The sequence below is a fragment of the Cydia fagiglandana genome, chromosome Z (genome assembly GCF_963556715.1).
Source record: "Cydia fagiglandana chromosome Z, ilCydFagi1.1, whole genome shotgun sequence".
NCBI classification, from domain to species: Eukaryota; Metazoa; Arthropoda; class Insecta; order Lepidoptera; family Tortricidae; genus Cydia; species Cydia fagiglandana.
In genome coordinates this window covers 12,413,872-12,431,787 of record NC_085959.1, presented here as the reverse complement: position 1 = coordinate 12,431,787, position 17,916 = coordinate 12,413,872, and the positions used below count along the sequence as shown (strand labels likewise).

General features: G+C 37.4%; 2 protein-coding genes across 2 annotated transcripts in view; one reads left to right on the top strand and one right to left on the bottom strand.

The window, feature by feature from the left end:
* The window catches only part of LOC134678309 (nucleobindin-2), a 312,458-nt gene that overhangs the window by 168,757 nt on the left and 125,785 nt on the right, over nucleotides 1-17,916 (bottom strand). The window lies entirely within an intron of this gene.
* LOC134678299 (glutamate receptor 1-like) overlaps nucleotides 1-17,916 on the top strand; it is a 131,338-nt gene that overhangs the window by 67,437 nt on the left and 45,985 nt on the right. Inside the window, exon 2 of the mRNA XM_063536793.1 lies at nucleotides 6,669-6,821. Coding sequence (XP_063392863.1) covers nucleotides 6,669-6,821 — 153 coding nt within the window. The remainder of the gene's footprint in view (nucleotides 1-6,668; nucleotides 6,822-17,916) is intronic.

Genomic DNA, 17,916 nt, shown 5'->3' with positions numbered 1-17,916 from the left:
ATGACACAACTATTAACATTTTATATGCGGGACTACACATGCAAAGAGCGCCAACGGGACATGTCTGTTTGTCAGCGGGATGTACCTATTTCATGAGCATGATAAATAAATAAATATTATAGGACATTTTTACACGAATTGACTAAGCCATAAGGTCATGTAGGCATGATGTTGACCTATTGCCAATATAACTATGAAATAATGTAAGTTTACATCAAAAAAATAAGGTATTGTAAAGGATGGCTCACGTTAGACTGGGCTTTATCTGGGCCGGAGCTCCCAGCCTATCGTTTTCTATGGAAAGCATCACGTGAATGTGTATCGGGTCATAGAAAAGTAAGCGCCGGAAGCAGTACTGTCTTTATCATAAGGGCTCACGGGGCCCGTGCCCAGGGCCCCCATTCTCAGGGGGCCCCGAAGGACAGATAGTAACAGTATATTTGATTACCCATAATAAACCTTCGAATCAAGAGTGAACAGGCACCTTCTGGGCGAGCTCGCTCCATCGTAGGCCACGTCTACGCCTCGGCTAGTCTGTGGCCATGAGTAAGCCCATTTATAATAATAAAAAAAAAATAGATTATCATAGTAGAAAAAATGTTAGGTTAATTAGCTTTCTTTACTTTCCAAAAGGGCCCCAAATTCTTATGTGCCCAGGGGCCCTGGCATAGTTTAAGACGGCCCTGGCCGGAAGGTCCGGCCCGGACACGGCCCGGTCAGACGTGAGTCATCCATTAAGGTGACAGTCCATTTCCAACGACAGCTGCAATACTGTTCATTTTACTATGGAAATTGACAATAACAGCGACGCGTTCAGTACCAGGGGGCCGATTTTTGAAATTCGACCGCTCGATTTCGTGTATTTCGTTCAATAATATCTCCACTACTAGGCATTTAAAGTCTACTAATAGAATTGAAAACGAGTGATCAATACCACTAGATTATTATTAGCATTTCGCTGTTTTCCACCAATTTTCGAGTGACGAAATTCAAAAATCGGTCCCCAGTCGTGCAGCTGCGGTCAGAAATGGAATGTTACCATTACGCTCATTGATCTACTCAGCTGCTACTACGAACGCGTTTAAATATCTTATCAAATAAGTTACTTTACGAGGAAAACATATATTATAATAATGGCAATACGTGGCAATGCGGCCAGCCTACTGGGCACACTGCCCACCGTAGCAGCGATTTAGAGGATATTTTTAATATACGAGCCTATTCACAGCATCCTTTGATAATAGTTATAGCGGACAGTATTTTTAATATGAAACCGTATCGATTTTATGTATATAGACGGTCAAGCAAATCTTGTCAGTAGAAAAAGGCGCGAAATTCAAATTTTCTATGAGATGATATCCCTTCGCGCCTACAATTTTCAAATTTGCCGCCTTTTTCTACTGACAAGATCTGCTTGACCAAGTTTACTTTTGTATAAATGTTTTTAAATGCGGCTTGAATAGTAAATATAATAATATAAAAGGCCGAAATAGCTGCCAGCTCTCTGGTCACCTTAGGCAATACAAGGCGCAGCGCCTTGTAGATGCCTGCGCAGTCGGCTGAGAAATCTCTTTAAGCAAAAAAATTCGCGCTGGATTCAAAGGTCCCAGAGTTACGACACCAAACGGCGCAAACATGTAGCCCTTGCCGAGGACAAAAATATTTGCCAAGTTTGTTTTTTCTCGGTTGTGGCCGCTCAAGTAACTTCAATTCACTCATTGGCTATTAACAGCGTTTTAAGGAGCGTGTCAACGTTCGCATTACAAGGTTATATACAATAAAACCGGGCAAGTGCGAGTCGGAGTCGCGCACGAAGGGTTCCGTACCATAATGCAAAAAAAAACGGTCACCCATCCAAGTGCTGACCTCGCCCGACGTTGCTTAACTTCGGTCTAAAATCACGTTTGTTGTATGGGAGCCGCACTTAAATCTTTATTTTATTCTATTTTTAATATTTGTTATTATAGCGGCAACAGAAATACATCATCTGTGTAAATTTCGACTGTCTAGCTATCACGGTTCGTGAGATACAGCCTGGTGACAGACGGACGGACGGACGGACAGACGGACGGACGGACGGACGGACGGACGGACCGACAGCAGAGTCTTAGTAATAGGGTCCCGTTTTACCCTTTGGATACGGAACCCTAATAAAACCGGGCAAGTGCGAGTCGGACTCGCGCACGAAGGGTTCCGTACCATAATGCAAATAAAAACAAAAAAAAGCAAAAAAAAACGGTCGCCCATCCAAGTACAGACCACTCCCGACGTTGCTTAACTTTGGTCAAAAAGCACGTTTGTTGTATGGGAGCCCCATTTAAATCTTTATTTTATTCTGTTTTTAATATTTGTTGTTATAGCGGCAACAGAAATACATCATCTGTGAAAATTTCAACTGTCTAGCTATCACGGTTCCTGAGATACAGCCTGGTGACAGACGGACGGATGGACGGACGGACGGACGGACAGCGAAGTCTTAGTAATAGGGTCCCGTTTTACCCTTTGGGTACGGAACCCTAAAAACTAGTTTAAACTAGGTGCAAAGAATCGTTCTTTATAGGGTTAAAGAAACGACCTTCTGAATGTTCGTGTGAAACTTCAAGCACCAAAGTTCGAGTACCGACATCATTAGAGTTTGAAGATTTCTATATAGGTAGGTAGTGGTTATATGTCTCTGTAACATACCATTCGCACCTTGTTAATATTCTGTTAGGTATTAATTAACGGAACGATGAACTTTAAAGGGTATTTAATAAAGTGAAATTGTATCTTGTATTAAAATAAATATGTACTTAATATTGTATTTGCTTATTCAAAAAAAGAAAAAGTGAATTCCAAATCAGTGTGTTAACCGCATTAATACATTAAAGTATGTTCTGTTTTACGAAACTGACACATAATTGTTTTATTAATTGCGGGGAAAACTTCTGTTTTTTAATCTTCTGATTTTGAGTTGTAAGAACCCAAAAATTTCTTACGTTTTTAATGAAAATAAATGTTACACTTTTATCTAACAATGCCCCAGTAAACGCTGGGCGAGAGAAACACTTTTCACACAGTTATCGTCCTACTTGTGTTATGCTTCGCAGTTAAGTAAGACAACGTGAGTTTTATGTATAAAAACAGATTCCCTTGTCATAAAGAGGTGTTAGTTCTGAAATTTTCCCAGGATAATAAACAAAGTGACCCAAAGCATTAAGGGCATCTGGCGTCGGAACGTGAAAAATAAGGAAACTTTTCTCCTCCAACCATTCGCGTTACAATAAAAAGTAAGTCACCGCGTATTTTTCTCGTCATGGCCTTTACACTTTCAAACAAAAGTCGAAACAAGTGGCCGGAACTTTCAGATTTATTCAGCGGGGTGGACTGAGAGCGCTGATTTTGAAGGCGCTTCTGTTTGACACATTTTCTATTCACTATTATTCCCTAGTTGTTGATGCAGCTGTATGTAAGTTTTTGCGATTATTGCAAGACAGGAATAAGGTCTATAACGCTTTTATAATGGGCCACATAAAGATATTGTTTATTAATTTCTATGTCCTATTTCATATTTATACAGTGTGTGTCTGACCATGGGGCTTTTAGTCCAGGGCTCGATTCTACTTGCTAAACTGAGCTACTTTTATTATGGCACCAACCCCGAAATCCCGAATATTTTGTTTACTTTTTCATACATTTTGGCTGATCAGATGTCGACGTTTTCAGTTCAGTTCAAATATATTTATTTCTCTAAGATTATAAATCACTTATACGAGAAACAAACAATGTTTTAGTAATAACATAAATTACAGGTAATCCATAAACGAGCATAACATTTTCAATAAAATTGGATGTCGGTATTTTTCTATGGAAAAGCCAAAATTTTCTTCCCGATTTTAGGGTTCCTCCCATAGTAAAAGTAGCTCAGTTTAGCGAGTAAAATCAAGCCCTGGATTTAAAGCCTCATGGTCAGATACACCATGTATATTTATATTTAGGACCGGTATTTGACGACCGGTCTGGCCTAGTGGGTAGTGACCTTGTAGTGACACTAGTGACCCTGCCTATGAAGCCGATGGTCCCGGGTTCGAATCCCGGTAAGGGCATTTATTTGTGTGATGACACAAATATTTGTTCGTTGGTTATTTTTATGGTTGTTTTTCTATGTATATAAGTGTTTATATATGATATATATATTGTTGTCAGTATACCCACAACACAAGCCTGCTTGAGCTTACCGTGGGGCTTAGTCAATTTGTGTAAAAATGTCCTATAATATTTATTTATTAATATTAATTTGTTGCTAGTGCTGTAAATATCCGGGTCACATTATCTTTTACTATAACGGTTAAGTCTGCTAACGATGAAGGATTCGTTTTCTTCTCTGCATATTTTCTAATAGTCGCGAGGGGTTTCAGTGCCAGTGACTACTTATCTATTAGGAAAATATTTGTGATCTATCTTTTACGGTTTCGGAATTAACTAGTAACAGTGAGCTTACAGTGGCTTAACTGGCTTACAGTGACTTACAGTTCCCATTGAATTCTCATTGTTGCATACAATCATCGTATAGATTTGCATTGTTTTAGTACCTAATAACATATGTATATGTGACTGCAGAGTAAGTAGCATACCTACTTGTTTGAATGGAGTACGCGCATTTGCTGCTTATGTGCTTAATGCTGGTTCGCGTTAACGCGTAATCTGATATCATTCCTAAGGAAACTGTTGAATCATGATATTCATGATTGTATAGAACTTTTAATTATATTTTTCTGGTTACAAGTCAACAGAAACCTTTTAGGGTAGGTACCTACAAAGTAAATAGAAAAGAGATGAAAGAAAAATCATTTGATAATATTCTTATTATATTTTGTTTTAGAAACTAAGTAAGTTATAAGTAAGTTCTTACATACCTAATTACCCACTAATAAAATCCTCATGCTTGCCAAGTTTCATGCATCCTGTTTGCTTAAATGCTGCTTCTTTAAACAGCTTGCTTGATACTTAAAGTTTAGCTTAGTTGCAAGATTATTATTTTTTAAGTATCTTCAATAGGTACTCATTTTACTTATATCATAAATAAAAAGAATTAACAATGGGTTATTAATCCAGTAAATCACCGTGTAATTCCAATTCTACCATTTCGAAATCAATAACGATTTGTTGCGAAGCTAGGACAATAAATCCATATTTTTCTCCGGGCAGACTAAAGCCATAAATTCCATACCGGAATACTACACAGCAGCGTATGCTCACAAAACAATAAATTGTGAATGCCGCTCGCACACTCTAGTCATATTCATAAACCAATGGACAGGCAAGGTTTTATTCGGGGCCGCCTGCCGTCCACTTCAGTCGAGCCGCGTGATGTTACGGCGTGCCAACCTGCGCTTTATCTGCGGATCAGCATCTGCGTTACTGCAGCGGCCATCCTTAACCCTCTGTAATGTATGCGTATATTTCACTATTGCCGCACTCAGTCCGCACTACATAGATGGGCAGCCGAACCAACTGAATGTTCAAGCTATTTTTATTTGTATCTCATTTTGGGAAATTACATTTTAAAGTTGAATAACCACTCTTGCCTCGCTAAGTTAATGTATCAATAAATACTTAGGTACCCTAATGTTGTTATTTATATAATACTGAGATAACTACTTAAGGCTGGCTACTCGCGCCATTCCACTAACTCGGGGTTAACCGGTTAAACCTGGACTTACCATGGTTACCAGTACAATTAGACACTGGGTTAACAGTTAAACCGCTTAAACCTGGATTAGTGGAATGGTGCAAGTCGGCCTTAGGTAGGTACCTGTATAACATCGTGATTTTTTTTATAAGAACAATCTGATTTAAATCTTTCCATGTTAGATATATGTCCTTGTTACAAATCAATTTGTACCTAATTAGCACTTAGTTAAGAGTAACTAAATATATTTATTTATGATATAAGCTTCTTCAGAAACATCCACTTGACTGAAATATTATATCGGTCGGTCACGTCATTCGATACCATTACCCCGGCTTGGAGGAGCAAGCACTTTTAAAAATTGAGTCTACAACCCTGCCCGTGAATTCCTAACATGCCATAATATATCTGAACTTTACGACATTATTTCGTATATTTTTTGCTCTGTTTTACATAGGTATATGTATGGTACTAAAGTCGTGGTTGAAATAATAAATGGGAGTTAATCAGTTTGCCTTACATGCGAAACGTAATAAAACTTTATTCTTTGACGAATAATCATAAATTACACAGGATAGGGTTCACGAACTTAACCCTCGACTTTGAAGAGGGCTTCAATACTATTTAAATATGAAAACGGGTGATTACTTTCAACTCGGCAATTACTTTTAATGTACACACGGAATACAATTACGTTTACATACAAGTTTTATAAAATTTCTGTACTGTCAGAAGATGGTAGATACAGTGAATCCTGTATATCCTACAGTATTATCCATGGCTGCAGGCATGCCTTATGAAAAAAATCGGTTTGATAGTTCAGAAAAATAATTGATTATACTTTTTTTAAATAAAGGACATTATTATGTACGCGGCCGTATCTCCTTGTAAATACTACCTATAAACGAGATACATATTTACCATGTTTACAGGAAATAGTATTTACAGTGTAATCCGTGTTAGGTAGAAATCGTAATTTGTTTTATTTTTGTTGCAGGTGTGGTGTTTGACCAAAACACAGAAGAGATCCAGAACGCGTTCAAATTCGCGATAATGCAGCATTCCACGCTCAACAAGACTTCGAAGTTAGACTTCCAGTTGTACGTGGACGTTATCAACACCGCGGATGCTTTTAAACTCTCAAGGCTCAGTGAGTATTCTGATACCCCAATCCCTTTATTACCTACTAGCCGATTAGTGCCCCACTGGGCAGCTTTCCCCTTGATAAACACATTTTTTCTTCCGATCACTTGTTAAGGATGGTTATCCCTCGCCATGTCTCGCCCAGGCCCCTCTAACATTTGGATGGTGTTTAGCAAAAATGAGTCATCCCACATCCATTTTGCAATAAAATATCAACTTTAAGCGTCGATATTTTGAGTTGACATCTTATTGAAAAATTTATGTGGGTTGACACATTATTGCGTATCAGCATCCATTTATGTTTTACTTTCACGCTATGTTCGACCGCCAGCAACGACTTAAGGTGACAGTCCATTTCCAACGACAACTGCACTACTGTTCATTTTACTATGGAAATTGACAATGACAGCGACGCGTTCAGTACCGGTAGTGCAGCTGCGGTTAGAAATGGAATGTTACCATTATGTACGACAATTTTATTTCTTAGATAATAATTTAATGTAGGTACTTTTACTCTTTAATGAAACTTCAAAAATTACTTGTTTAATGAACAAATTACAATGGACAAAAATAATACGTCGTTTCTTTACCAATCCGTGCGAGGTACATAAGAAATGTTGTTACATGCCTACTACCTACGATGAGGGGCTAAAATTCTTCCAGCGAAAAAACGAAAATTCGAAGCCCAGAATTTATGACGATGTAGACGCGTAACACTGATTAGAAAACCTCAATATGGGCTTGGGAAAATACCTCGCCAACACATGCTAAATATTATAGCAAGTTTAGATAAATAAATAAAGCCGGACAAGTGCGAGTCGGACTCGCCCATCGAGGGTTCCGTACTTTTTAGTATTTGTTGTTATTAATCTGTGAACATTTCAACTGTGACAGACAGACAGACGGACGGTGGAGACGTAGTAATAGGGTTCCGTTTTTACCCCTTGGGTACGGAACCCTAAAAAGCATCAAAAATAGCGTATAAAACAACGTACCAAAAGTATCTGCAACCTTTATATACTTCTCCAAATAGGGATATATCTCGGTAGTTACTTATAGAGACAGAATCCGAGTTTGATAAGCTGTCAAATAATGGTAAATAGATACTTTTGGCGCATAGTCTGATCCGCTACTATTTGATGGTGACTGTACTTACGTATCTACATAGAAATTTAGTGCTCCTTCAAATTGACTGCTTGGAATATCCCGAGATCGCAACACACCCGAAGCATTTAGTACCTAAGCAACAATATATAGGGTGGAAACAAACACGCAAAATGTGTCACTGAAAACAAAATATTGATATGCATCTTCACTCTTTTAGTTCACTAGTTCAGTTTATTCAGTAGCTCAACAGATCCATCTAAGTATATCATAGGTATTGGTTTCATTTTTCTCATTCGCCGATATATAGTAACAGCACCAGTCATGGGACATTTAAGAGGAAATTTGGAGTATTTATGATATTTCCCTTATAAATGTAAATGGTCTACCGCTTAGCGTGTTAAAAGATGAAAGTCCTATCCGTCTTTCATGTTTTAGGCGTGTTGTATCAAAGATACTGCAAGGAGTTTCCACATACTTAACAAATTAAAACTATGTTTTTTTTCTCCAGTCATGGACACCAAAGCTCCAGTAATGGGCCCCCGGTAATGGACGTGGATCCAGTAATGGGCCCCCTATAATGGACATTGCTCTATCAGTATAAAATATTGAAATGGGGAATAAGTTATGGCAAAAAATCATTTTTTGGTATAAGCTTTTATTGCTGAATGTATTTTTCTTTCCACAGCCAATTATTATTGTATTAGATCCATCGAGACAATTCTAATGGACCCAAACAAAATTAGTTAGGGTTTATTGCGATAAAGTTCCCATGGCCACCTCCTGTCTCCATCATCAGATCAGGTCCATGTTATCATAATATTGCATTATCATCCGATTTGCATACTTAATTACGTACTTACACAAAATTTCAACTGAATCGGAAATCGAAAAGTGGATCAAATTCAGCTACCAAGATTTGACCTACACTAACTAACAGGGCAAGTTAAATAAAAGTTTGGAAAAACGATATTAATTTATCCGAAGTCCGAAAATACCTCCTGGTTGATATATTTTGTAACTATATTTTACTTCTGTATTGTTTAAAAACGTGATATTATGGCATGGCAAGCATCATTATGTCAATTGTCCCATCATAGGAGGTATGCAGTTTTACAGCTCCTATAATGGGATTGGGCCAAATACCACTATTTTTTTACATCTGTGGAATCACAACATAGTGTTTTGTATACCTTATCTCATGATAAATGCAATTAAAAAAACACATTCTAGTTTTCATCAACTATTAATTAATTAAAATTTAATAAATTAACTCACCTCTCTCAGCGAAGTTGTTAAGAATTCGTAGTGGTATTTTTGTTCAGTGACACGACAACTTTTGGGTTGACGCCAATTTCTTAAAAGATAACCGAATTTAATAAAAATTGAAACATAAACAGCTCTAGGACTCTTATTTATGATAAAAATATATGCAGTGTTTATAAACTACTTTTAGATACTTATTTTAGAGGAATTGTGGTTTTTTGTCCCATTACTGGTTCCACGTCCATTATAGGGTCCACTACTATATTGAGTTGAATGAAGAATTTGATAGATAATTTCAATTTGATTCAATAAGAACCACTCAACTAAATTAGGTAATAATTTATGAATCCAAGGTTTAACATGGCTTCCTTGTCACTTTCTAAGCGAATGAGCAAATAAATGAAAAGGTTATTAAACTGAACTACTCAAGTAAAGAAGAACTAGTGAATGAAAGAGTGACATCTAGTGAAGTACTTCATTTGAATCTTTCATTCGCGAACTACTCATGTCTTGATGGAAATTAGAGCTGTGCAGCGGGTGCGGGTGTTCAGTGAAATATTGTGCGCGGCGGGTACAGGTGCGCGACAGGTCAAGCGCACCGCTGTATTTTTTACAGCCACAATTTAAATACTCGAGCTAAGTTTGTGGCGTGCAGCCAAAAAAGTGTTATAATATTCGCATCACACGGATTGAAACTCGAACTGATAGAGAATGGTAAGGTTATAAGCAATGGGTAGGGCTTCTGAAATGTAGACATTAGGTGGGTGTTTATTATTACCCCTTCTGCGTGCGAGCGTCATCTAATATCTGGTTGCTGAAACCGAGCATCGAACTTAATCCTTTATAGTTTGGATATCAATATAAGATAATAACTTTATTGGCAAAATAGGCTACAAGAAATGTAGCTTCTATAAGAAACTGTAACTGTTAATAAGTTGCTACTTTACTATGCAAGTTGGGTCATGAAATTAACTCCCACTTTTCCCCCGTCCTTGTCTCGGTCTCATTGCGATGCACGACCGCCGCGCTTTTTATTTCGCCTAGTCACGGTAGGCTGATCAAAACACTTTTGAGTCGAGGGGCGCGAATTTAACAACAAACGTTTGTGCACTTTCTGCGAACCACAAAACTACAACTACTTTAAAAACACGTTACAGCCCCCGCTAGTGAGGACTGTAGTCTGTACTGTATGTCGTGTCGTGCGTCAGAAGCATAGAGCGTTTATTGAATTTACTTATTCAATATTACTACACTGTAGTGTCATAAACACGACATCAACATCATTAAATACCCAAAGAAGATTATATTACCATAAGCATAGAGCATTTATTGAATTTATTCAATACTACTACACTCTAGTGTCATAAACACGACATCAACATCATTAAATACCCAAAGAAGATTATCATACCAATTAAATAAAAATACCTGTCTGAGTGAAAGAATTTAAATATCATGCATGAGTATGATACACATTTCTGACAGTCGTATTTTAATCCATAAGAGAGAAGAAATACTCGTACAACTGATTCCCGTAAATTTTGTACTCGTATCTCATATTTTATCGATAATAGGCATGAGTGATTAAAATTGCGATACCACGTGAGTGTGACATACCAGCCGACGAAACTTAGATGCCACAGGTAACCACAGGCAGATAACTCACTTTTTTAATAATAATCCGATTATTTGATCCAAAAAGCTATACTTACTTTACTTATAACAGCGTTTATGAACTGAAAAAATTAAACGTTAGCAACACGGAAGTCATGGGAAAAAGGTCAATCAAACTTTATATTTGCTATTTGTTTTTATGCTGCTAATTATTTTTTATATGAACATGATTTATTTCGACGTAAACAATACCTATATCAATATATGGAGGGGACAATAGGAGTAACATAAAAAATAGAGAGGTACTACAGTACAAATACTAAAATAAACTATTAAGTACGAGCCCCGATGCATATGTTTTCGTCTAGTCAAGCCATTTTTTGAGGATTTCGCGTTTGTACAAAAATAATGTTTTACGTTAAAAATCACTAATATTTAATGCTAATGTAGTTTTGTTATATATTTAACCAGGACCCCTATTCGACAAGCGACGTTTGACGTATCGTGTTGATCTCCCGTTGATGTGGGAAAAATCATAAGTTCTCGAATACGTACAATGTCAAAATTTGACATTAACAATCCACAGTTAGGGTGACAAGCAAACCAAACCGAACCACCCTTAGTTTAGAGTTGAGTTTTGGTTGTACCAAATGATATTATCTACCGTTGATGGAATCAACACTCAGTATGCAATAAAATCAACTGTTGATTTGACGTGGATGCGAAATCTGACAGTTGTACATGTCGAATTTGGCCCCAGTCCTGACTACATACTTGTAGTCAAAAGCGCTCTATTCAAAGGAATGTAGTAGTATAACTTTGTAATCAGTAGCATGTGCTAAGTAATTTAAGTTAGCCCGCTGACTGCATGGTCTGTTCTCGGTAGTCTGGGGGGTTCCATCGAGTAGCGCACGACGTGAGAAGAATCTATCAGCGCGACTTTAGCAGCCGCGCGTAATATTCCGTCGGAATTACATACTGGATCACCACTGTTTGGGGTTGAGCGAGCCCTATTTACGCATGGAAATAAGGCTCAAATCGATATGTGGAATGCAATATCGGCGACGATATAACCAATCATGTTTAATACGTTTTCTTCCACGGTCAGGTGTCATGCACCACTGATTGGCATTAGGTCCCGTGCATGAACTATAGGGGACAGCATAGGAGTCGCCCGATTTTTGGCGCGAGGCGTAAATGTGACGTTTATGCTTTCGATGGCAGAACCTACTATGCACAAACAAACGTACCGACGAGAACGGGCAGTTGGTAGCACTCGCTTTGGCAATGTACATGTGCACATATGTTTCCGATGTAGGCTACAAGACGGCAGACGCTCCAACGCGCACGATCACTATACTTTCAAACGAATTGTATTTACCTAAGTATTAATATTTGAAAAGTGGTAACCAACTAAATATAATATATGGTATTAACAACCACCTTTTAATGCTCATCATCATTTAAAACCTTTTATAACAATTAGAACCACTTGGGGGGGTTAATTTGTTCATTGTGACGTCTCTCCTTATGGTGAAACATTTGTCGTGAGTCGTATCCGGGGCATAAAAGCCTACTTGAAAGCAATTGCATGTTAGAACGGCTCGCTCAGATGAGCCCCAGAGTGTGGTCGTATAATAATATCTGCGAATATTGTTGCGTAGATAATTTATAATAACCTACCGCAAGAAGTTGTAAAATTGTAATAACTTAGATATTATTAATCATGTACATTATTATAGACTTCGAACCACTTATTGTTGAAATTCCTTATTAGTACCAGCGACGCAGTGTTGTTATGATCATCACAAAAGCTTCAACTTATCACGATTAAGTAATTAACGAAGATCTACGATAATCAGTAGGTAATTAAGTATCAGTTTATTGAAATCCCGATGTAACGAACGAAATTCTGAAATTAAAAGACAAGCTTTGTAAACAAGAATTAATATTTTAATCAAAAACTACTTATATGTTGAACAAATTGGGAATGAAATCAATACCGACGCCCACTTACCGACGTTATGTGTCTTCTCAAATATTAAATATTATATATAAATATGTATATGCAAATATTTATGTATTTGAGTGTGTTGAGAGCTTTATGTTTACATTCGTGTATAAGCATTCATGTAGGTAGAGTAGTGAAAAGTTTAGACTTAAGAGAGGGAAATGACAGAGGTGATATTTTTCAGCTGTCACGTGAAAGCCATCAAATAAATACAGTGTCGTCTTCTCTGGCACATAAAATCGACTTCTCTTTGAGGCGGTTTTTCACGGGGCCTCATTTAAAATTGCAAGTCGAAGATAAAGGGCGGGCCGCGTTGGCCGCCGCTCCGTTTCCCTGATCAAAACACGTCGCCGACTAATGACGACGACGCGAATTTTTATGGCAGTTTCCGCTCTTCAGGGACTACTATTTGTTCACAGATATCCGTTGAATTTTCACTCTTAAAGCCCCTATAAAAAGTTAAAGTCTCAACTGTAGCTACGGAGGCGATTTTATGTGTTTTCCGATTTTTTCGATATATAAAATACTCTTGTATATTGAGTTAAAGTTTGGTAGTAGGTATACATATACATTCCACGTTCATTTTCGAACCGAAAATAGCTAGAAACTGAAATAAAAATAATTTAATTTGTTCTAATACTTCTACTTTCTTAATAGTGCGAATAGAGTTAGACCAAGAAAAGTCTATAACGGTTCTTAAGATTAAGATTTCAATATACTTAGCTACGAGTATTCTAAGAGCAAAATTAGGATTTACGTTTTACCTTAGTTGACGTTGAATAGCCCTATAAGTTTATATTAACTTCTTATATGTAGGTTCCCGTCAATAAAATCGTCCAAACTGTCGTCTGTTTTCTACTACTTATTAAGAACTTACTCCCTACATTTAAACATCCAGTTTTATATTCTACAGTTTTTAATTTATTGTTAGACAATAGCCATTTATAATACAATGTTTATGGCCCCTTCAATTTTCGACATAGGCACGGAAAGTGTTTATTCCCGCTCTAGTGCAGGAAAGTAGCACCATATGTACCTACTGTTAAACTTTAATCAGATTGCTTTAGGTCCATGTTACATAAAATACCTACAATATGACTCCCTGAGTACAAAATGACAGTACAGTTTTGTAGCGACTAGAGGGAAATGTTGTCATTAGCCGAGTTCTGAAGCGAGCAACCTTTTGCTCAAGTTCAAATCAGCATAATATTTTGTAATTTCTGCACAGTATCTCTGGCAGGTTGCCAGATTCAATTTAATCTTTGTACGCTATGCTTCGTTCCGCTGCGGTCACTTTTACCTCGTTCCCAGCGTTCCATGTTCACAACTCCTGACTCCTCGCCATATAATGAATGAAATGTGTAGCTAGAATTTGTATTCATTAATATCGAGGCACCAACATTTCTCTAAAACTGTGTCTAAGTAAATTTTGCGGCTCCAGTGTTGCCAAAATGTATTAACATTTACACTGATATTTAATTCGCTGAGCTCCGGCAACGAATACGTGTATTGTCACGTTCTATAATGATACCTTTGCTGCGATACACAGATAAAGGACACAAACATCCTAGGATATGTCGGTAAAGTGACAGCTAGTGATATCTTTCGCTTTCCATTGTTACAACACTGCAGCAGTCACAATTGGAATGTAACCTTTAAGAGTAGGTAAATATAACGTAAGAGTCCTAGCTAGTAAAAACGCTAGTACCTATACTATTTTAATAAATAAAATGTCCTAAATCCTAATTTTACTATTGTAAGATACTACAATTATTCATGCACCGTACTTCACACAACAGTTTTTGTCTACGATTTATACTTATTTACTGTATTATTTAAGGATACTATGTATGTATTAATGTATGTATGTAACGCTGATTATGTCGGTGAACATAATAAAAAAATTAAGTAGTTAAGTGTTCATGTGCCATTAGCACTGTCATAATATATATGTAGGCGGCCGATCGTAAGATCAGGCAGATCGTAATGTTACTGTGTAATGTTTTGACGATAGTAACATTAAACCAATATATAGGTAGGATAGGTTCGTTAGGTTGCTTCATATGCCCGAAGGGCAAACTGCCCAGAAAAGAAATAAGATTCATCGACTCAGAGAACGGGTCAAATATTTTCACGTTTCACAATATGCCTAGGAATTTCACGATATGCCTGATCTTACGATTGGCCGCCAAAATATATACCAAGTCGAGAAAATTCGCATCGTATTACAGTGTTTAACACTGAGCGGTTAGTTAGTACGGGCTGACAGTTGCAACCTTACGAGAAACCGTATTACTTACAAACAGTAATTTGTGAAACTTGCGACGCCGTCAGAATCTTGGCAAAGTACGCGATAATTTGACAACTTCAAAGTATCATTTAGCCAGTTGTGTCACGGAACAGATGTGCTAGTGGTAAATAAATCAGCGCCTAAAACGTTGAGTGACTTGGTCGTTAACGGCTGCCATGGGCGGGGCGTGTCCCACAAACTTGTTTCTAGACATTCTAGATCAGACTTAGGTGGGCTAGGAATATCATTCAACATGATAAGGCGACTTGTGTACATTTAATTTTTTTACGTTATACACAAGGAAGGCAAAACCGAAGATCGAATGTGTATTGTTACTGATATTATCACAGGATGATCTTCACGTTTAATCCTTTTATTGAGTAATTAATAGGTATTAAAATATAATTATTCATTAATGCAAATTTATTGGTATGAGCCAAGCGACATGTTCGTCGAGGGCGTTACTGGTTATAGCCATGATTCTCGTTTAAAAAAAATAAAGAGCTTAGCTTTTGAGTTTGATTAGGGTTTGGTTAGGGTAGGTATTCCTGATAGACTACTCCAAAAAGCGACCCGAAATGCAACTGTCCTACCTCTAAAACTCGTACTCGTACGTCACAAGTCATGCAGCTGTATTTGATTATGCCGAGAGCGTAGCAAATGAAGAAGCGTGTAGTCAATGGTTAGCTGAATAGGCTGAGAGGCTGACAGGCAGCATATATATAAGTAGGTATCTACTCATTCCGTACCTGAGAGAAACACTGTAGATAGGCGTTGTAGTAATTAGTAGGAGACTAAATATTGTGCTGTTTAGCTTGCGAAGTTTTCCGGACCTGTCAATAAGTTGGTATTAGGTATTAATTTTATAACTCAAAAGTAAATAAGTAGGTACAATCAACTGTAATAATATGGGTACACAAATCATCTCAAAAATATGTCCCATAGCTCTTGTGTCAGCGAATTAAGAACTATATTTTTCCACAGTTTTACAGTTGACTGTATCCACTGAAATTTAAAAAAAAATTGGGAGCAAATATCGGGTGTGGCCTCTAATACGAGCAAAAAATTAAACTGTAGACTGTACTCCTCATACTGACCAACATTTCTTCAGCAACTTTTAAAAATAACTTGTGGTTTGCTTTCTAATACACTTTAAAGTTTATTCTAAATAAGACGCAATGTAGGTATAAGTAAGTACCTATTTACTTTTGAGTACTCCGAGAATGAAATGTGATGACAAACACATAACGAAACATGTTTTTAACACTTTATTTGCCTATGCTACCCAATCAGCTGACCGTCATCATTGTGATATCTATCAATAGGTCGTCTTGGGTGACGCGAAGATATTGGGACACACGGGTCACAAACACCGAGGGCTCAGTTATTCGGCGGGTAAGAATGTGGACACTCCGCCATGATAGAAATCGGGTGCTACCCGTCAGCGTCCCCTCGACCCACGTGCTAGCCGCGTTATTGGATATCTGGCATGTAATGAATCAACCATATACACTTTTTCTGATTCATGTGTTACAATCTACAGTATTTTTCGTATTTTTAGCATGTGGGAATCGAGCTGCTTAGTAGTAACTTAAACTTAGATTTCATTGATTGTTGAAGAAATAGGTGTAAAATATTAGACGATTGTAAAAATAAAATGTGAAAGAGGAACTAAATATGGTTTTTAGAATCATATGTAGTCAATGTTTAAAGCTTTACTTATAGGGCACAGGTATCAAAAAAGACCATCCTGTAACATCATATTTTTGCTTAGAGCATTAAATAACCGGAGTCGTCTTTAAGAGCTTACACCTCTGCCGAAAACCTTACATAATTAATTGTGCAAACATTTGTATGGACTGAAGTTTATCTGACATGGCTATATGTACGTTACTTACAAATCATGTAGAAATATGTAGGTACACATACATTTGACGTGCTCCTCTCCCTCAAAAATCGGCAGACTGTTTTGTACAGAAAATTACAGCCAACGCGTCCTTAGTTACTAAAGCTCTGAAGGATAAAGAGAGTCTTTTTGTATTTTTTCTTGTACAGAATTTTTAGGACTATAAATTGACGATGAGACTTGAATTGAGGATTTTTTCGGTCTCGCCCGCTAAAGGGTTAAATTTATGTTTAGATGTTTATGAGTCAATCACACAAATATCTCCACAGATGCCAGTGAATCTATAGGTACAATTCTAGACAAAATTCATATTTTACTGAATTAACACATACCCATGATACTTATTCTAACAGGACAATGTAAGATTCTTCTATTGTGTATAAAACGAGTAAGACACAGGTCAATAGGTATGTTATCCTTTCCTACCTTTATTGTTACCCATTTGGTTAGATTGGTCTAGCTTACTATATGGCGGAAGCATAAAGGACCTACGTGCCGTGATACCCTGAACGGCACGATCGCCGGCGGGGACTCACCTTTACAAGCAAAGCGTTGCGGTAATCCGGCTGCACTTTTGCCTCTAGTGTAATCTGAAATCGATAAAATGCTCTCTCTTACATGCGGCCACCCCAAAGTGATCACTGCCGGGAATCCTTAAAATCGAAACTTTGATAATAGCTAGCTGATCAGTGATCACTAACGATACCAAAGGGATTACTACTACCTACCGATAGAGTTTGACGTCGTAATGTAATACTTAAGCTTAACAAAATGAATTTAACTTGCCTATATATATAAACTATACGTCCCAGTTCTCGTCTTTATCCCAGTACATGTCATATTTAAACTTACGTCATTAACAATAGATAAGAATATATGTAGTACGAGAAGTCTGAGGGTCAAACGAGCGT